We start from the raw sequence: 21,020 nt of genomic DNA, 5'->3' as shown, positions 1-21,020 counted from the left end.
AAAAGAAGACTCAGGATCTGATCCACATCTATAAATATCTAAGGAGCAGGAGGCAAAGGGATGAGGCTGGACTCTTCTCAGCAGTGTGTGGTCATAGGATGAGGGGAAATGGTCACAAACTGAGGCATAGGAAGTTCTGCACAAATGTGTGTGAGAACTTTTTCATAGTGCAGGTGACGGAGCAGTGGCACAGCTGCACAGAGAGGTGGTGGAGTCTCCTTCTCTGGAGACATTCAAGACCCGCCTGGACGCCTACCTGTGCAACCTGGGCTAGGGAGCTGCTTTGGCAGGGGGTTGGACTCAGTGATCTCTAGAAGTCCCTTCCAACCCTGACAGTTCTGTGATTGACTTTTTACATGCCCTAACGGTGATAGGACAAGGAGGGAATGGCTTTAAATTAAAAGAGAGGAAATTTAAGTTTGATGTTAGGAAGCTCTTTCCTCAGAGGGTAGTGAGTCCTTTGCGCTGGCTGCCCAGAGCAGGTGTGGGTGCTCCATCCTTGGAGTTGTTCAAGGCCCAGTTGGATGGGGCCCTGCACAGTCTGAGCTGGTAGGGGGGCAGTCCTGCCCAAGGGCCCCTCCAAGCTATTCTGTGAAAACAGCCCAAAATGCCATGTTCCTTGCCTTGCTCTGTTCTGAACATCTCAAGTACTGAGAAGGGCAGGTATATTTTAAGAATTAAGTATATAACCAGTGTCCAGTGGTTAAGTTTACATGTACAGCTAAGCCAAGGACCTGCTGTTTGCAGTGGAGGCTTAATTTGTGTTTACTGCTCAACTGCTTGGGAAAAGTGAGGTTATGACAGCAAAATCCAAGCAAAAATAACGGGATCTTCAGGTGCTTTTTGTTTCTGCCACTTGAATCTAGGTGAGTTTAAAAGTTAACTCTAGATAGAATCTAGCGTAAAACCATCATGTCATTTGTATTTGAGTTTGTGTGCTGTCTTGGCTTTGGAACATATTCATGTATGTGAATATAAACTTAATTTTTTTTTTAGTGGTAGATGTTCTTTAGTAGAAATTAAAACAACCTGATTGTTAAAAATGAAAGTCTCTTACTTTGTTGAGATTAAAACGAAGAAACAATTTCCTGTGTGAAGCTGTAATGCTTCCAGTAAGTTAGCTCTGTAAATCAAAACCACTGACAGAGTTCCTCTTTTCTGAAAAGTAGCTGACATATAGCTTCATTTATTTTTTACAGGAAAAAGAAGAGGGGAACTTATCACATTTGTATAGAAAAATATTTCCTTTTTTTTTCATTAGGGTTTGACCTAGTTCTTGCTGAGTGAAGCAGTGTTTAGATTAATGCCTGCTTCTCCTTCATAAGCTGCTTCAAACAGTGTATTTTAAAGAAGTAATTTCAATTATGCTAAGCCATCTTTTTCTGAATCTTAAACATGAGGATTGTATTAAACATGAGGATTGTATCTTTCCATTTAATATACTTAGGCTGCCTGGACTATGTCAGCTTAGATATTTACTGCCTTCTGGATGACTTTACAATTATAATCTTTCAAGCAGCTCTTTATCTAGAGGTATCATTTTTTTTTCCTCTTTAAGTAAGCCAACAACAGCAACAAAAAAAACCAACCACACGACTTATAGAAATAGTCTCAAATAGCTGCTATGAATTATCTACCTGCCTGTGTTGGGGGTGAAACTAACAGCTTGATGACAGTGTCAGGATATATCTGGACCAAGGTGGTCCACCTATTAGGTTTTGGGTGAAATGCATTTCTTAAACACTGTGTCTCAGTGTGCTGCAGTGACAAGAAGTGAATGTTGATGCTGGGATCCAGCCTCATATTGTGGCTGGGGTGGGGATTGTTTGATAAGAGGCCACACCCTTCTGCTTTCCTGCCTATTTTCATTTTTCTACAATTCAGATCTGTCATTTGGTTTATTATTTTCTAAGTCTGCCTTCAAACTGCTTTCTTCTGCCCCTAAAGGGTGGGCACATGCGTTGTCCATTTTCCTCTGTTGTGGGCTCTTTCCTTTTGCCGTATATCTCTGTACTATTTTCTCCAGTCTTCTTTCTATATTCTATTTCTCTTCTCTATATTCTGCTTTCTCTGATTTCTTGTCATCAGTCATGAATCTTTTTTTTTAATGGGAGTGCAATAGAGCCATCAGTTCTCCAGCCTTGCTGGACTGGCCCTATGAGATTTTTTTTTTCCCCTAGTATGGGAAGGATTGCCTCCTCCTTTAGATGCCTGGATATAAGCATGTCAGTTCTTGTGGTCTGAAACACAGCAATTCCCACCAGGGAGAAAAAGCATAAGGAACACCCAACCTCTGTAAGAGCTGGTATCTAAGTATCAAAAGTAAATGGGCTGATATGAGTTTAACTGACCAAGTTCTGCCAAGTCTGTGTGGGCAATTTCAGGAGTCATTATCTTGGCTAGGTCAGGCAAAGTAATACCCAAAGGTACCCTAAAATCAACCTCTGCAACAGCTCACCCAGTTCTAAGGTTTTTGAAAGATCAGCTGTAGTTTTATTTTCATTATTTAAAATATCAGGCTGGGAATTGCCATCTTCCTCAGCCGCCTTCTAGAAACAGTTGAACTCTTCCAAAATAGCTAAGATTTTCCAAAAATGCTGCAGTCATACCAATGTTTTCCCAGATGTCTGTAATATTGGCTTGGCAAAGATACATCAAAGAGAAGTCACAGAACTGAAGTTACTGGGCAGCTTTTAATTTTAGCTTTTGCTGCATATGCAAACCTTTCTCTGTCCCGCATTTAAAAAGCTCTAAAAAGTACTTAAAAAGTACTCTGACCTGTAACATATGTTGGCGTTGGAGTGAGCTAATGAACTAAAAATCCAAAACCCAAGTCTATCCAAAGTCTGGCATTTTAAGGGTTAGATTACCGTGTGCCTTTAGTAGTAGCACAAGCTGTGGCTTCACATATTTGGTTATTAAACATGTGAACGTGCAGTCAGGATGCATACCTGTTCTTCGTAAAGTAAGACCTTTGTGGATTGGTGGTAATCTGGGCTTTTATTTCATACAGGCAGTGTGCAGTTGATGTAGTACATCTTCATGTGGAGAGGGTTGAGATTGAACAACACACGAATTGCTGATAAACTTATATTGGAAAGTACTAATAACAAAACATGCTTTCGCTTGTGTTTTTTTTCCTTGTATTGTATGTTTTTAAGTACAGTAGAAAAAGGCAAAGCAAGTGGTAAGAATGCTTTACTATGCCTGAAGATCAATCATCTTGGATTCTGTTAGCTTACTGTTAATTAAGCCTGTTGAGTGTTGTATGTATGTATTACCAGTGTTTGCTCTAAAACTTGTAAATGGTGATAGCCTTTTTCGTGTATGCATAAATTTCTGCTGTGACTTTTTCTTTATTTACTTTCTCTCCTCTAGAAAATACATGGGCCCAAAGTGCTGGGAGTTGTCTTTGGTCAACTTAGTCTAGCATTTCTCTTAAGAGCTGCTGAATATTACTTCTGCAGTGTAGAAGTAATGTGTAGCCCATCATGAATGCAGGTGTTTTTCCTAGCCTGAATCTGAACAGATAAATAATATTATTGGACATCTCCATCAAAAACAACTGCTATTGTTAATTTCTGATTTTTTTTTTTACTCATTGTTTTGTCATTCTTATTTTTGTGTATTTTGTCTGTTTTTTTGTTGGGTAGGGGTTTTTGCTTGGTTTTTTGTTATGCAGTTCTGTAAAGCTATCATCTCATGAGCTTTTTGTTACTCACATTCCATTCTTGTACTGTACCAGAGTTGGTGACCGTGTTCCATCGGTGGAAGAGATGAGTGAAAGCCGCTGGCTGTATTTCAGGTGACCCCGTGCTTTCCTTGATACAGAATTAACCCGGTGCTTGCCATCTTTGTAACACTGTGCTCTTCTTTTATTCTATGGCATGCTACTGCTACTTCTCCTCTTTTGCAGTGCCATAGGTATTCCTCACTTCTGAATTAGATCTCTTCTTGTGAGCTGGGAGAGTGTGGATCATGCATCAAGTCTTAAGCTTTAAAAACAACCAACCAACAAAACACCACCACAACTTTTTATTTAATTATTGGGTAATTAATGAGGCAAAACTAGTGTTTTTGGCCTGGGAAGACTTGAAAGCTGAGGGAACAGTGGATGTGATCCTATGATCCTTAATCACATAGATGGTCTTAAGCATCCCCTGGGGCTACTGCATAGAGCTGTTCAAGTGAAGGAGACATCTGTTGATGATTTTTCCCAGCCCCCTTCAAATGTATTTTTAAAATGTAAAGGTTGTCAGACTGCTCTGTAGCAAGGTGCTGATACCAGTGGAGATGACAGAGAATCCCAGTCTTCTCCAGCTGTTTTTTTTCTAGTACTGACAGGGGAAAAGGAAAACTTCTTGTAGTGAAGTGTATTTCTATGCATCTGTATGTGCCAGTGCATACAATACCCAAAATTTTTGTGGTAGAGCAGTGGTAAATTTTTCATGTAGCCTGTCACATATGAAAGTTCTGTCAAGTGCTGTATTTACCAGAGATGCATTATGTAAAGATTAAAGCAGCACATACAGTGAATGTGAGAAGTATGATTTATTACGGTCATTCTTGGCTATCAGTGCAACTGCATATACTAGGATGTAATAGTTATATTTTGGTAACTTCTTATCGAGGGCCTTGAAAAAGTTTTTTTGAAATATCAGAAGAAACTGTTCCACCCATTTAGAAAAATGACATCTTGGAGAACTTGGAGTTTTATCTGCTTTTTTTACACTGTTCCTCTTTTCCACATGTTTGGTGTTCCATGTTTGTATCAACTATCCTCTAGCATGCTGCTTAAATTGCTGAATTGTACATAGCCATAGTGTTCGAGTGTTCCAGTGTATTTCTCAAGGCTATGGTCAGCACATAATGCTCCATCTCTGCTGCCATTCCATGGTCACTCTGCCCCCACTCCATCCCACACCACTGTCCTTCCTGAATGGATCCCTGTGGGCTTCCCATGTGCTGAAACTCCCACAGTACCACCCCAATATGGCTCTGTACCATGGGACCCACCCTTCAGGCACTGCCCCACACGGGTCCCCATGGGCAGCAGCTCTCCCAGCCCTCCTGCCCCAGCGTGGGCCCCTCGTCATGGGGTACCCATGAGTTGTGCTGCCTCTAGGCCTCATCCACCTCTGCCCTGTGGGCTCCTCTGTGGCTGCACAGGGAGATGTGCTCTGCGTGATGCCCATGGGCTGCAAAATGTTTGAGCAAAACACCAGAATCCCCAGTGAGGCTTCCCACTCTGTGCCTCTGATCTCTGAGAGGGAATCTGCATAAACCAACCCAGTAGCAGTTTTTCTAAATGTGAAGATTGTTCAGATAAATGAAAAACTGTCATTGGCTTTTATAACAGGTTGAAGTTATAGGAAGCTTTTAAAATCTATTTCAGGATGTGAAGTTTTCTTTTTTTTTCTTTTAACTGTAAGAAAAGAATTATGATGAAAGCTATCCATGCATGCACCAGCTTTCCTTGTACTTTCAATTATGAAAGTAATTAAGAAAGAGTTGGGTAACTGAAAGTTCTCTGAGCCTCTCTTGTAGAGGAACTTGGGGGGAGATACCTGACTGTTCCTGTGTTGTTTTGTTTCAGGTAATAAAAATAAGACTGTCTTAGAAATTGGGGTTCAGGGTCTATGAAAGCAGAGCTTGTTAAGAAATATGTATATAATTTGAAACTTGATCAGGTGGATTTACTCTGAATAATAAACGCTTTCTATACATTTCACTCTGAAAGATACTGTACGCTAGTTGAAAGTTACAGAAAGCTGTTGTGGGAATTCAAAGTAGCATTGTATTCTGTGTTAATCTGTGAACTGTGGGACAGGCCTTGAAACATAAAGTCAACGGAGGGGGAAAAGTGGATATAAAAATTCGAAATATAAGTTACCCTAAAGAATAATTTTGAAAAACTTTAAAAGGATGAATCTGCCCACATGTTATTTCAATTTTGAAAGAAACTTCTGTAGGTTTTTGTTTCTTCACTGAAACCTGAAACATTTTAATATAGAGTGGGATTTTCATCTTCAGGAAGCCAGTGAACCCATATACTTGCCCTGTGATGTACTTTCCCCTGTATAGGATGGTCATCTTGCTTTGGTTATCTTCTCTGCCCCTTTCCACTGCCTCAGGGAAGCTAAAAATCTCCAAAATGAAAGGCATAGCTTTATCAGTCGTATAAAAGCTGAGATGCTGTGACTGATTCATGTATTTATACAGCATGAAGTGAATGGGTAACATAGCAAGTTACAATTATTTTGAGAATGCAAGCTATGTTTATCCTCTGGAGCAAGTTATGTGGATTCCCAGATCACATTGCTAGTTGCATGGCTATCTCAAGTCTGTTGGTTGTTTGTAATACGTTGAACCTCCCTGATGTGCAGTTGAAACTAGAAAAGCAATGTATCATTTTTATGAAGAAATGTGCAGTCTCACATGTTGCCATACTGAACCTATTTCCTGATGTTGGATGAGATAACTAGTTTTTTCTGCAGAAAACACTTCTTACCCAGTCTTTACTGTTTAGCAGTAGCCTAAGCAGTGATGTGTAAGCCCTTGTAACCTTTCAGAGCTCTTTTGTCTTGAAATTCATTCTGGCATGTGTTAGAATCTGGTCCCCTGTCTGTCCAGTACATGATGCTCTGTTTCTTGCTATGAAAGGAAAAGCAAAGGGGTGAAGAGAGCCAGGAGACTAAAGAAAAATCCAAGCAGAGGACTCAGTCAGCACAAGCTTAGTGTGAGATTACACCAGTTGTCTTATAGTGGCTGCCTGGATTTTCCCTGAACTATGCTGTTGAGTTAGGCCTCAGATTGGACTCAAGTCCACAAGGAGAACGCTTACTTCACTGCTTACTTTTCTTTTTATTTTTTCTATAGAATTCTGCCCTGAAACTATTTAATGGTATTCCTTTTTAGTTCAGTCAGTGTATTCTATGTCTGAAAGTAAAGCATGTCTGGATCATTGTTTGCCTTACATAATCATGCATCCCCTGGACACACCTGCCATGTTCTGTTGGTTTCTGAAGGGAGATTCCGAAGACACTGTGGCTAGAAAAAGCTTACACGAAGTCAAGGTAACAAATTAAACTAAATCAGCTCAGTTTTTTCTACAGGTGAGGAAATTACTGCAACCCATTTCACACAATGTTTTTATCTTCATGTATCCTTCTCCATTCTTTATGCTATGTCATATAACTGAAACACAGTGCATTTGACACTGACAGTCTTACTTTACATATAAGGTTGTATTTTCTTGTGGCATTTAGACTGCCAGAGTTTGGGAGATTACTAGGATTTGAGGCTGGACAAGACAACTCAAGAGTGGATTACACAGACCACTTGATAATCCATTTTGACTGTTTTGTGTTAGGTGAATGAAATTTTCATCAAATTAATGTTACAGATCTTCTTAAAGAATTTTTGACACTTCATACTGTCAGTACCTTAAGAAAAAAAAAGGGGACTGAATTTGTATTTTGTTTATTTCCTTGATGGTATATTTGAGCTCAGGTCCACTGGGCAGTAAAGTTACTTGCTGCATCAAATATTTAGGCTGGACTTGTCCTTAGTCTCTGATGTTCTGCTGTTGGACATGAGGGATCTTTTCCACTGAAGAATGTATCGCACATTTCACCTTTTTAGGCCAAAAGTAGTATTTGCAAGTGTCCTAGAAGAACTAGCAACAAAGGTAAGCAGTTAAAGCTGGTACTGAGGTAGAGTTGAAGTTATCTACGAGTAGTTGCTCCTTGTGTGAAGAAGCATCTTGTCTATATCTGTTTAACTATACAGGAATAACGGATGGCTCTTTTTCAAACTATTCTCATAATCTCTCTGAATGCAGCTTTGCTGGATGCTTAAGGTGCTTTTAAAATGCATTCTGCCAGACTTACAGCATTTTCAATCCTCAGTAAAACCACTTGCTTTGTTTCCCTAATGTTTCTGTAGGGTTGGGGTTGACCCAGATCAGGACCCTCCGCCTACTAATGACAACTTTCAAGTCTTACAAGGAGTAAGTAATTAATATAACTTCTCTATTAGGCTGATCCTTATTATATAACTAAGATAAACAGTAGAAGCTACGTGCATGGGTGAAACCTTTCCTTCCTAGCTGCCAAATCAGTAATGCATGTTCTTCATAACATTTAAATAATGCCCACCAAAGCTGTTGTGTCGTTAGGTGTAACACTGCAGTGTCTTCCTGCATTTCAAATTTTTGTGTGCATGTATAAGGCCTCAAAACTCTCCCCAAATATACTGACTCCATTTATAACAAAGTGCTTTCTTCCTCCACCAGCCAAAAGCATCCTTTTAACATTGTGCAGCATAAACATTCCTCCCTTAGACTGACATAGATAATCCTCTTGCTTCTGTCCTTTAGTTGATAACTAATTCTAGCCCTGGGACTTTTGCTTAGAATCAAAGATTAAGATTCCTAATCAGACTTCAACTCCTGCATAATGTACCAGAACCAAGTTGGCTCTTGCCTCTGTTCCTACCATCTTTAAGGCAAAAGCAGCATTGAAAAGATGCTGCTTATCTTCAGCAGACTTTCAGTGAATTTCTAGTGCAGCATTCTATGCATCAGAGATAACAGAAGTGTTGTTTTTTTCACCTGCAATACATCATGTGTAAACAAGACTACTGGAAGGATCTTGTTCAGATTTCCTTGTCTGTATATTGACTGAGTTCACAGGAGTGAAAGGTTTGAGAAGAAAGCATTTCCTGAGGTTTAACTGGGAGCTTCCTCTGTACCAGGACCTCTCCATCATGTGTTGTTCTGTCCAGATCTTAGTTTATACTCTCCCAGACAGTATACTACTACAGTGACACTAATTGTTCAATAGCATAACTGGTTGCTTATGTGGGAGCTGGCAAGAGGAAGATGAAGTTGAATAGCAGGAAATGTGGATGACTGGACCCAGAGGATGCATAGGGTGCAACCATGTGAACTTTGCTTTGTAAACCCCAGATGCTGGTGTTCAGACTGGCCAATGATACGTGCATGGCATACTTGCTGCATTTGAGATCAGCCTTCTTGTTAGTGATCTCCAGTTTTGTGTGGGGTTTTGCATCTGTTTTTTCCTTTTTGTCACAGGTTGTACAGATATTTACCTGCTCAGGAAGCATTTCTTTCATTACAAAACTGAATTAGGCATCTCTGTGCTCTTTGTGGAGGTTTGGGCCCAATATGTGATAGATTCCTGAAGACTGAATATATATTGTATAGATTTTATGCCTGGAAGCAACCAGAAGGCTGGGCCTCAAAGTACCATTTACAACAGTGGCCATAGTTATGGCATAAAACCAAGGTTAGGAAGTGATACTGTGGTAAGGTGGCTTTCAGACTGTGCTTGTCAGTATTAGTAGAATTGCTTTAACAGGAAACAGCTACAGCAAGAACGTGGGTATTCTGTTCTCATTCAGTGTCTGTGTGGAAATAAGTTCCTTGCTTTTTTCCCATGTAAACATAAAGCACTTACCCATTTGTTTTCCTCTTTAGCTGTGCATTGCATTCCTAATGCAGTCCATTAGTCAGTTCCCTTTGGATTCCCCTGGCTTTCACAAGATCAGGATTGACAGCAAGTCACAGTAAAAGAAAATAGATTGTTTGGGTTGGGGAGGTGATTAGTATCTATGAAGGTTTAACTCTTGGTGAATGAATCATAGGATGATGTTTGGTTTTGTGGGGTTTTTTTTCCAGATGAGAAGTATGCAGGTCAACTCTTTTCCAGCAGTTTGGAAGATGATTCATGCAAGGCGTTCTCACATCATTTGTGTTCATGGGCTTAACTTTGTCTTCTGGCCAAAAAAATAATAACAACCAAAATAAAAACAAATGCAGCTGCAGCCCAGCTGGTGTGATGACTTGCTGCACAGCTAGTGAGGGGATTTGTATTTTATTACGTAGCACTTCTGAGAGCTGGTGTGATCTAGCACCTAGGAAGTTTGCGTTATAATCTCCCTCAATTGTGATTTTATATATAGGGGTTCCCTGTGTAGTGTATTTCTTTTAAATGGGTTGTGTTTCACTGGCTCTGCAGAAGTTTATCAGACACAGTAGATTCTCTCATTCTTCCAAGGAGGCAATAAGCTTAAGAGAAAGAACATGACGTACTCCTGAGTTAAGGAGGCCAACTGAGTAATGAACAGTCTGCACTGTCCTAGTTCACTTATTTGGCAAGTAGGGACAGGATATCAGCAAGGCTTATTTCTCGGTTTTGGACTTTTTTTCCTTCACTATTACAGCATTAACTGTGTGATAAGCATTAAGGCTTAGTGTAACGTGGTGGCAGGGAGCTTAAGGCAACTTGAAGATATTGAAGAGGGCCTGCTTGTTCTCTGTGCAACCATATCAGGTTTTTCTAGAGAAAGTAACCTCAGTAACAAGCAAGTCTCCAAATAATATTCTTCTGTAGTCTACATGCCATATTGAAATCCTTTGGCTTTTTTTGCACAGGGCATTATGATGTGAATGACTGGAGCGTATAATTTATCATAGAATCACCAATTTTTTTTTTTTCCTGCCTGAAATAACAAATGTGCTTCTATCTTATTTCTAGGATGGCCCAGATTCTGAAAGAAGGAACAGAACAAAGCAGGAAAGTGCATGGCTCTTCAGGCTATGGTATAGCTTCGACCACAAGTATCCTTCTGAAAACACAGCTTCTCTTCAGGCCATGAAGTGTTCAGATGTTTTTTTCCTCACTGTGTACCCATATGTAGCCTTAGGTACTTGAGAGAGTCAGGCATGACAAAGATCAAGTATTTGACAGGTTCAAGACACAAGACTGCAAACTTCAATTTGCTGTCTCAGAAAATGGACCTTTCCATTGTCAAGCTTACCAGATTGTCAGTCCAGTGAGTTAAAGTCTTACATAAGCAGTAAAAAAAAATAAATTGTTCTGTTAAGCCACTGATGTTCAGAGCACAAACTAGTTTTCTAGTTGTGTGTGTGTCTTATATACAATTCACTGTGGTGAAGAGCCACCTGCTTTCGTGATGTGAACCCTGATGTGGGAAGTTCTGGCACTAAAAATATACATGTGATCCAGCTTATTTCCTTCAGTGTATCCAGAACTTCCTATAAGTGTTAATGCAGAGTGTCCTTTTATGTCTGTATTGTACTGTGCTACCTGTCTGAAGCTGTCATTGTGCCTTATTTAAACTTCACAGCAATTTTCATGCATCTGTCCTGTCCTTCATGCTTGTGTTCTTTGCTTTTATTTTGTTTTTCTAACTGCTTAATGTGTTCTTAATGAGTTTGTCATACAGGTGTCCCTACACAACTGCTTACATTCCCTTAGTAGAAAACAGGGAAGCTCTTCTTTTGGCCTTGCCAAGTCACTTTACCTAAAAGCTTAGATGTTTCACTACTTGATTCCTGGTAATCTGGGGCAGTTAAAAATACCTAAATGCCTGTGGCAGGGCCTTGATCTTGTTGCACTTTGCACAGAATAGCATTGGAAGCATTTAATCTTAATAGCACTACTGGGTAAAATCTATTTGTCATCAGTGCCTTCATGTGCTGCAGAAGGGACAAAACCCAGAAGTGTGTGTACTGGTTCAAATATTCATAAATGTTAGTCATTTCGGTCACACTGTTTGAATGTAGTAGGTAATGTTCAACAGTATCTAGGTCGATTTTTGTTTTTATGATACCATGTTTTTATTTGAAACAAATTAAAAAACCCAAAAACAATGTGTGCTCAGAGCAGGAAGGACCTGGCTGTGGCTGACTGCCATTCTTCCCACCCTGAAGGAAGCAGAGCTCTCCTCTCCTCCGCCCCCAACTTTGCCTTTACAAAGGGATGTGCCTTATGAATAGCAGGAGTAGTTGGCAACACTGACTTCCCTTCAGCTGACACTAGCACGAGTGTGGTCCCAGCAGCCACAGCAAGGGGGGAGAGCTAAGTGAAAATTACAGCTTAATTAGATGTTTCACAGAAACTTGTTAAAGGATGCTGATAATGCACTTGCTTTCTCAGTGGCAGCTAGTGATCATTAAGGAAGCTTTCTGTGAAGACTGGGCTGATGCAACTGACATCCAGAGGCGGAGGTATATCTGAAGAAAAATTCTGCTGCTTCTGGTGCAAGGAAGCATTTGAGTAAACATCTGCCGTGTTTAAGTTGCATGCAAGGGGATGGATGATCTGTAGAACTGTCACCTCTACTTACATCTAAATGTCAAAATATTTTTTTTTGCTGATGCATTCACGTGGTTTATGAGTAAAAAGACAGCTAGTCTCAAGATTTGCTCTCCACGGGGGAATTTAACTTGAAAAAGATGTGAATAAGATGCATTTGGCAGTGTGCTAATGCTGGCTGTTGCCTGCAGAGTGCTGTGCAGATGAGTAACTGAGATCTTCATTCCTCTGGAATGTGGAGTTCATTCTGTGTCGTGGGCTGTTCTCCAGGTTCAACCACAACAGTTAAATGTGAAAGAGGTGGCAATTCTGAAGTACCAGGTGTCTTTTAGCAGGTTTGCTTTTTTCTGATAGACTTACTGCTGGCCTGTCTGCCGTGGGGGGAAAAACAAATAGACTAGTAGATTGCATAAGGGAGAGTTTTTATTACCAGGACTGGGTGTAGCCACACTGCTAGGGGAGGGAAGGAGGAAGCCTAACCCTGCTGTGGCATAATCACACCATTATGTGCTCCAGTAAATGCACTGTGCCAGGCTCTGCTGAAGAGGAAAGAAACCTCTGCTTAAACAGTCTTTTTTTATTTTTTTACCTCTTAAACACCCTTCTCTGTTGAGTTTGAATCAGGAAAATGGTACTAATGCACAAATTGACTTGATTCTTCTGTGTGTAGAGGCTTAAAGTAGGTAGAACACCTGCAACTTGTTTATATTAAATATAGTCTGACTAATGTCAGGAGGAAAGTAAGAAAAACTGTGGTCCTGATTTTTGGCAGTACTGGATGTCTTGTTCTTTCCCTAGCTCTGTTCTTGTACCTGGCAAGATCAATATGATGCTCTGTAGCAGGGGCACTTTTTTTTTCTTCAAAATAATAATATTAAAATAATATAATAATATCAAATTGATATTATTCAGGGATATCATCAGTCTGAAGTAATGGAATGAGCAAACATGGATTTACCTGGGGTCTTCCCCACGCCCATTGTCATCTTGGCAGCATTGCCTGGGCAAATGCTTTTGTTCCATGCTGTGTAATGTGATTACAGCCATACAGTTTTCCCCCTGCCTTTTTGAGGGCCTGTGGTATATGTGTCCACAGAAGTGATGTCTTTGAGCCTTAACAGAGTAACTGCTGTAATCTTTTGGGTATTCTGATGCCCAAGACTTTTTTTTCTGTTTATAAATTGAGCCATTCTAAACCATGCTTGCATTTTGAAGAATAACACTAATCCTTTCTTCGAGAGCTCTTATCTTCAGGTCTCCTTAGGCTTTGTTCAGACTGCGGAGGTCTATAGTCACACCTCTGTGGCTCACTGCCCAGCCAAGAGTGGACAAATGGGGTGACTGTACTGCTTTAAAGATGTTGGATGCATAGTATTTTGTTATTTGCTTCTGTTGAGTCTCATAGGTATACCACCTTGCTACCTCTAGCTTGCAGGCACTGCTCCCACCTGTAGAGCAGGAACACCCTTGGATGTGTGAACATTAAAGCACTCATACCTCTGCTTGCTCCGTTTGACCCAAGCCCAAAAGCTGGAAATGTTGCAACTGTATGAAACTTTCATAAATTAGTTAGTTCTCTTTGTAGAAAGCACATGGGTAAAGAAACTGTCCTTTAAAGGATCAAAGATACATGAAGGTACATGCTTGGGAGGGCAGATGCTTTTCATTTATTTGTTTGGTGGATGTTATATGCAGTTATTGAGCACAACGTAGATCAAAGACAGAACCATATTTATGTAAGAAACTGTCTTTTTGTTTTCAGTAGTGGTTTTTGAGCATTGTTCTGTTTTCCTTAACTATTCTAAGTTACTTAAAGCCAATCCTAACTCACAGTGGTCCTCCATTGACCACAACTCTACCCAGCTGGTGTGGCCTCATAGCCCGCTGCCTGACGAGTCCCCAGGTATATGATGTAAGTAAAATAACTTAATACTTCTGTGTTTTGTTTTGTGTATGACTTCAACTTATTTATTTACTTGGGAAAGGTGGTAAGATATATTTGTTGCAAGTAACTGCTGGTGTGTCCTAGGTGGAAAAGAATGAAGATAGTCACCCTGAGGCAACAACGTCTGTTAGCAGAAATCAGAGATGCTGTTATTATTCAAATACTATTTAATAAGGATATTGGAAAAAATATTGATCTAATTAGTAAAGTAGTTGTTCACGAATATCTTCAATGTATTCTGTCCCTTGGTGCTTTCAGACAAGATTTTCTTCCTGCTATGCTAAGATTGTATTGAGGTTTCCTTGAGAAAAGACATTGACATATTTATTCATGCCAGAAGGAAATCTGGTAGGACACCCCTTCATTGTTTCCACAGTGAAATTTAAGATGACATTTCAGAAACTGCTTATCAGTTACTTATCTCAGTCTAGCAGGTCAGCATACTACCTGTGTGGCTATGTCTTGCAATAATTAATGCTTCTTTCTCCTGTTACTCTTGCAAGATCCATCCTGATACATGCCATTCCTACCTGTGAAATGCTTCTAAAGTCTTACAACTTTTTATGAACTGATTTGTGAATAAAATCTTAGTACTGAGTGGTAGCTCAGATTTGTACATTCTCCAGAACAGTAACATCTTGGTTACGTTCAAGTAGCATAGCCAGATTTCTATTATTTGGGCCAGAATTCTATTACTTTTTTTTCCTAGGAAGTTACAAATTCCACATGCAACTTTGAAATGCTCCCCTGGATTTCTTTCTGTATTAGAATCTTACTTTTATCTGACAATAAAATTTCTAATAATTTTCAAACTTCCGATGCTTATTAGTAATTGGCTTTGTTCCCATCTTTGCAATGCTACTGGAGATCTTAAAACAGATCTAAGCTGGAAGGCATCCGTCAGAGCAATTAGTCTACTGGCTGTTGGCTCTGTATGTGTGATCATACAAGATTAGATCCTCAGTTACTGGATAAGTAACCAGAATGAGCGTGTGGGCTCTGGCTTATATTTTCTCTAATAGTTTGGCCCCTTTTTTTTTTTTTAACTTTTCGTTCTTAGTTATTCTGTATTTGCGATTCACTTTCTTAACGTTTACTGTACTGTGAACAGAAGTAGAACAAGGGGCAATGGGCAGAAACTGGAACACAGGAGGTTCTATATAAACGTGAGGAAGAACATCTTTACTGTGGGGGTGACGGAGCACTGGCACAGGCTGCCCAGAGAGGCTGTGGAGTCTCCTTCTCTGGGGATACTCAAGACCCATCTGGATGCCTACCTGTGTGACCTGCTGTAGGGAGCCTGTTTTAGCTCTGGGTTGCACTCAGTGATCTCCAGAGGTCTCTTCCAACCCCTACAGTTCTGTGATTGTGTGTGGAAACTTTTGTAATTGGGTTGGTTCTGTGATACACCTCGCTACTTGAGGTGAAATGTTAACTTCATCACTGCATAACTCGCAGTTCACAGTAAAAATGCTCACAAGGCCACTTGCTGCTTTTAACACTCATAATGTGGAACTTTCACCTTTCATTCTTTTCTTACTGTTCATATTTCGGTGCATTGCTGTCTTAGGATTAGGTTTATCAACTCAGGGTTTCCTTTCAAGACTTCCTAGCTTTGCGATTGCTTTTTACTACTTCAAAGTTGGAACTAAAAAGCACGAAAGTACTGTCTTACTCTTCAGTGACCTCTGACAGAACTTTACAATTTATCCTAAATTAATGGAGGTAAATTTGAATTCCCTTTTGATATGCCCTTTGAAACTAGCAGTAATTCCCTTTTCTGCCCACCACTTACTCAATTTGAAGAAACATCTGTGTTATCACTTGCTCTTCCTGATGAAGCACCCCCAGGTTTTGGTTTTGCTTGTTGGTTGAGGGGTGTGCTTTGTCCTACATGTGCCCCCACTCATTTTTCTATAGTGTTTAGCTCTTGTACCATGCACAGTGGGACACGTGCTATGAAAGCAGAGAGAACTGAATGTAGTTTTCCAAACATACAGATCCTATAAAGAAACTTGCTTTGCAGTATGCCTAGGTCTTAGAAGTAATTCTCAAAGTCTAACAGAAAATTGGTTATTCTGCCCCTCCCTTTTTTAATGGATCCAGCTCTATTGCAAAAAGTTGTTTTGTGTCCTTGCTGGACTTGGACTCAGCTGAGAAGTAGAGAAACTACGCATCAGATTTAAGTTGTGACTTATTTTGCACGTGTACAATGAGATGTCTTTACTTGTCTTGTGGCTATGAAGTAATTTGTGATGTATGTCTTGCCACCTGTGATGCCTGTGCTGTATTCAGCACTAGCAGTCAAAGTGCTGCCTATCAGCAGTAACAACTGGCTTTGCAGTAAGCTTTAGCAGTTAGAGCATCTCTGGTACGCATTGTTAGGTATGTGACATCTCTACCAAATGTTATGATAAACCAGGCAGAATGCTGTGAAGTTCGTTGAGATAAGTGGGTAATAGTGCATGAAGTCAAAACAAACCTCAGCCTTCTGCAAGGTTTTGGGATTAGGTACTTAGCCTTTATAGTTTGTGAATTTAAATAGTGAAGTTCAGACCTATATTGCTTGAGTGAATTGAAGTTACTCCTGCAGAGCTGTAGTAGGTTACAGAGGCCAGTTTAGGGTTATTCTTGGAAGAATTTCAAGTCTCTAGGGATCTACTTGGATACATTTCCTGTCTCCCTTGAAAGAATTGTTCATGCTGTACAAAGTACAGTAGATTTATGCATGCATCCTCTTTGCAAACAGCATCAAATCCATTTACTACATGGGTTTGGTCGTGTATTCTGTGGGAAAGTGTATGAAGTGAATTGCCTGCTGTTTGCAGTGCTGTTCAGAAATGAAATAAGTAAGAGCATCTCAACTCACACAAGGCAATGTTTGTTCAACATACTGTGGGAAATCTCAGTGTTTTCTTTGGATTGGATCCTGTTTATGAACATGTAAGTACAGCCTGGAACAAACCAGGAAGGACTGAGTCAGGAATTCCCATGTAATAAAAGGCTTGGGGCCCCTCTCCACTCAGTATTGTGCTCCCAGAAGCTGCCCAGCCTTTTGGGGAAGCTCAAGTGTAGTGTGTTCTACAAGTTTCAGATCTGATATGTTGCTGTTAAATGGCACTGTGGAGCTGGGAGGTGCTCTGGGAGCTTTCTGTATGCTTGACTTCTCCAAGGGCAGATGCTGTGATAGGCGGCTTGTGATAACAGCTTGCAGCATCTTTAGATTAGTGCCTGCAGTCTGTTTTAAGAACTGCCTGCTTTTTGTTCTTCTCAGCATTTCTGTTTTTTGTCTTATTTTGAACATATCTTCTTCAAAGATGTACACATAAGGGTGTCAGATGTTTTTAAACAGCTCATTTTCTTGTGCCTTTCTGAATTATCTTAGTCTCGCTTCTCAGTCTAATTTATTTTTTTAATAGAAAGCTTGTAAAAGCTGTTTGTTTCCACTGCATCAGAACCTTTCAATTTTGACCTTCTCTTGAAGATGCTGTCAGTAGCTGAGTGACTTTTTTTTTTTTTGCAATCAAAGAAAGGAGGAGTCTTAAACTGCAGTTACTCTTTAAGAACAATATTCTTTATCAAGTAACTTTCAGTAATAAGGGATAAATGTGGATGTCTTGACAGTTCTGAGAAATTAGCATTCAGTCTAAGTAGGGCTTGTCTAGCACCTGATGCTGAACTGCACTGTTTCTGGTAAGCTTATGACATGTCCTTCAGCCCTGACTGATTTGCATTCTGTACCACCTCGAGGGTTCTGCTGCCTTACTTTGGCTGGTTCTCATTCTGAAATAACAGAAAGTTTTCCCATAAAGCTTTATTTAGCTAGACACAGAGTTTTTCTTCAGACATTAATCTTAATTGCTAGTCTCAACTATCCTGGACTACTACTCTACAATCCAGGTAGGGTTTTCTGGTCAGGCTGACTGTAGGCATTCTGTCTCAGATGGACTTTGCCCTCCTTCCTTTGCTATGGTGGAAAGAAATGATGTACTTTGAGAACCTGGCCTACAGAGTGTTCAGCCTACTGAGAAGAACAGTGGTACGCACATTTCAGCTCCTGCTAAGCAGTGTGGAGCTATTTGCATGGGGGAACTGCTCAGTTTTGGTTGTGAGAAAGCAAGCTTTATAGCACTGTTACCACTATAAGAAAAACCCAATTTCTGACTAATTCAGGCATTCTGCCTTTTATGACCACACTAAACATGGTATAACCTAATGGGCTTGCTGTTGTGTTGTGCTGTGCAGGAAAACTGACTAAAAGTCTTTTGTTGTATTCATGGAATCATAGAAAGGTTTGGGTTAGAAAGGACCTTTAATATCATGTAGTCCCTACCTTCTGCAAAAGTCAGAGACACCTCCTGCTACACCAGGTTGCTCAAAGCCCCAGCCAGCCAGCCTGGATGCTTCCAGGGAGGGGGTATCCACAGCCTCACTGGGCAACCTGTTCCAGTGTCTCACCACTCTCACAGTAAAGAATTTCTTCCTAATATCTAAATCTACCCTCTTCCAGTTTAAAGCTATTTCCCTTCATCCCATCACTACCAGCTTCTAGTCCTTAACAGTCTATTTGATCCCATCTCTACCAAAATAAATTCGGGTTTTATAAGCCACTGTTTTGAATAATTTTGAAAAGAAAACATTGCAGAGCTAGTAAAAAAAACAAAACAAAACTATGAAGGAAGCATTTTCTTATGTAAGCTTTTTTTATATAAGTCTGTCTTAATTTCATGGATTGAGAGTGTTCCTAAGAACTAGGCTTACTAATTCTCAATTTAGTTCTGGGTAAACAGAGCAAGCAGTTAGCTTAATTTATAAACTAAACAATAATTTGCCAAGGAAGTCTTGAATATTAAGAATTTGGGTTTAATGAATTCTTACTAGTTTGCATGAGTCTTTTGCTTCTGAATCTACTGAGGTAGCAAACGATGCAACTCAGGCTTTGTAGCTGGAATGCTTAATTGCACTCAATCTCAGGTTCTCTTTTTCCTGAACGGCCTTCAAATTTGTCTTATAAAAAAGAGTAGACAGCTTCTCTCTCCTGTACTTGTCATGCTCTTCCAGCACTACAAAGTCACTAATGACTTGTCTGAAGATCTAGTTCTTGGGTTCATTCCCCCCTTGTCTGTCCACAGCTGTAGTTACTCAGAGAACAGCAAGCTGATTTGCAAATGCTGGGTTTGGGGTTATTTTTAACGCTTCTTACGATGGGATTTTACCTCCTATTGTTTCTGTATTAACACGTAGGTAAACTTGTCTGGTCAGTTACCTTTTTGGCAAGGACCTAATGCTGTGCGCTGTACAAAAGCTTTCCTCCTTTTTTGCAGAATCAAGAACAACTTAGAGAAGAGGATTCTGATTTTATTCTCAATGACAGTGACCTTACTGTGACATACGGCGATACCACAATAACTGCAAACGGCTCTTCTGGCCCCCACACAGCCACCACCAGCCTCGATGGCAGGAGAACAAAGAGTAGTTCAGAGGAAGCACTGGAACACGACTTAGGAGCAGCAGAGCATGAAGTTGCAAGCAGGGGTACCCGGCTAGTATTTCCTCTGGAAGATAATGCGTGATGACTGACTCAGAAAAGACAGCTCTCGCTCTGCAGGTGGATCAAGGAAGACTGCTGGCCGCTGTGTCACTTGAGGTGGGGGTGTTTGCTTAAGCAAGTGAATGTGTCTAAGTGGTTTTACTAAGGTCTGAAGACGTCGCCTATTTTTTACTCCAGATGCTGACAGTGGGGATTTTCTAGATGTCTGAAAACAGACAAACAAGAACTGGTCATTCTCTTCTTTTACACCACACATTGAATCTAAGCATAACTAGCATGCTGCAATTGTCTTGTTCAGCTGCAGCAGCTCTCTGTGAGAAGAGGCGTCTGACAACATTGTCGTAGAACTGAGCTTGTCTTGGCTTAGCCTGTGAATGTGGAAGAAGAAATATAAACGTGATGATCATGGCAATCAAGAGGAATGTGTATGTATCTGAATGTGGGGAGATCCATTTTACTTCTCTAGTGATGTTGAAAAATCCAGAGGTAAAATGGGACAGTATGCCTTAGGACTACAGATGCATGAATGCAACACTGGCAAGTCTGTTACTACATATCTGTACTTAATGAATTTCAGGGAAAAAAGGGGAGAATAAGATTTTGTTACTGGCCACTGTGTTTAAATAGGATGACACTGAGAGCTGTGTGTCCCTTTAATTTTGGTCACCTTAACTGCTACCAATACCTTGACTGCTACTCCTCTTGCCTCAGAAGGATAGCACCCAACTTCCTGTGGTCTGAGACATGGCTGAACTGACCCAAGCCTGGAGCCAAGCTCTTGGGTAGAGGTCAGGAGGTGAAACTTTCTCTCCCTTTAAAGCTGCTAAAAATCATGTGAGGATAGATGGAAATATGTCTCGGGCTGGGGAAACAGCTGATAAAGAGGAGTGGAGAAAAAAGAGGGGGAAAGAAAAAAGCAGTATTGAACCTGCACAGGGGTTTCATATTTCTCAGAACAGTCCATGGTATCTGCTTACAGTTCTTGTGTGTGATAAACAGCAAACATTTAATTAAAAGGACAGACAAATACACTGGCTTTACCATTTGTGTCTATCCTAAAAGCAAGGTGTTTACTGCTATTCTCTTTTGCAGAGTAGATGTGAAACTTCAACGGGGCATTGCACAGTAATGCACAAGCTACAGAAGTGGCCACGTGTAGCATCATCTTAAGTGTGAAATGGGGAAATCTTTGCCTAGTGTTTAGCCCACTCACACGTAGGCTAGCTTTAACGTGTTGCTTAACACTTCTTACTTTCCAGGTGAGGTGATATCATTGTCTTTGCTGATAGCTGAAAACTGTTGCGCCTTGAAGAGCAGCTCAGCTCTTCAAAGCATGCTCAACTGTCGTGTCATCCTCATGTCTCAGAAGGTTTATTTT

The 21,020-nt window shown here is 40.3% G+C and overlaps 1 protein-coding gene across 1 annotated transcript in view; it reads left to right on the top strand.

Annotated features, from left to right (window-relative positions):
• The window catches only part of SLC9A7 (solute carrier family 9 member A7), a 64,936-nt gene extending 44,409 nt beyond the window's left edge, over positions 1-20,527 (top strand). Inside the window, exons 13-17 of the mRNA XM_065741212.1 lie at positions 3,746-3,805; positions 7,645-7,690; positions 10,563-10,645; positions 13,953-14,058; positions 19,416-20,527. Coding sequence (XP_065597284.1) covers positions 3,746-3,805; positions 7,645-7,690; positions 10,563-10,645; positions 13,953-14,058; positions 19,416-19,664 — 544 coding nt within the window. The 3' untranslated portion in view covers positions 19,665-20,527. The remainder of the gene's footprint in view (positions 1-3,745; positions 3,806-7,644; positions 7,691-10,562; positions 10,646-13,952; positions 14,059-19,415) is intronic.
• Positions 20,528-21,020: the final 493 nt, after the last annotated feature.

Source organism: Cyrtonyx montezumae, unplaced genomic scaffold, assembly GCF_038088225.1.
Source record: "Cyrtonyx montezumae isolate F1298 unplaced genomic scaffold, pur_monq_1.0 scaffold_3, whole genome shotgun sequence".
In the NCBI taxonomy this organism is placed as follows: Eukaryota; Metazoa; Chordata; class Aves; order Galliformes; family Odontophoridae; genus Cyrtonyx; species Cyrtonyx montezumae.
Note: the sequence above shows the minus strand (reverse complement) of the source record. Positions and strands in the feature narration are given on the sequence as shown.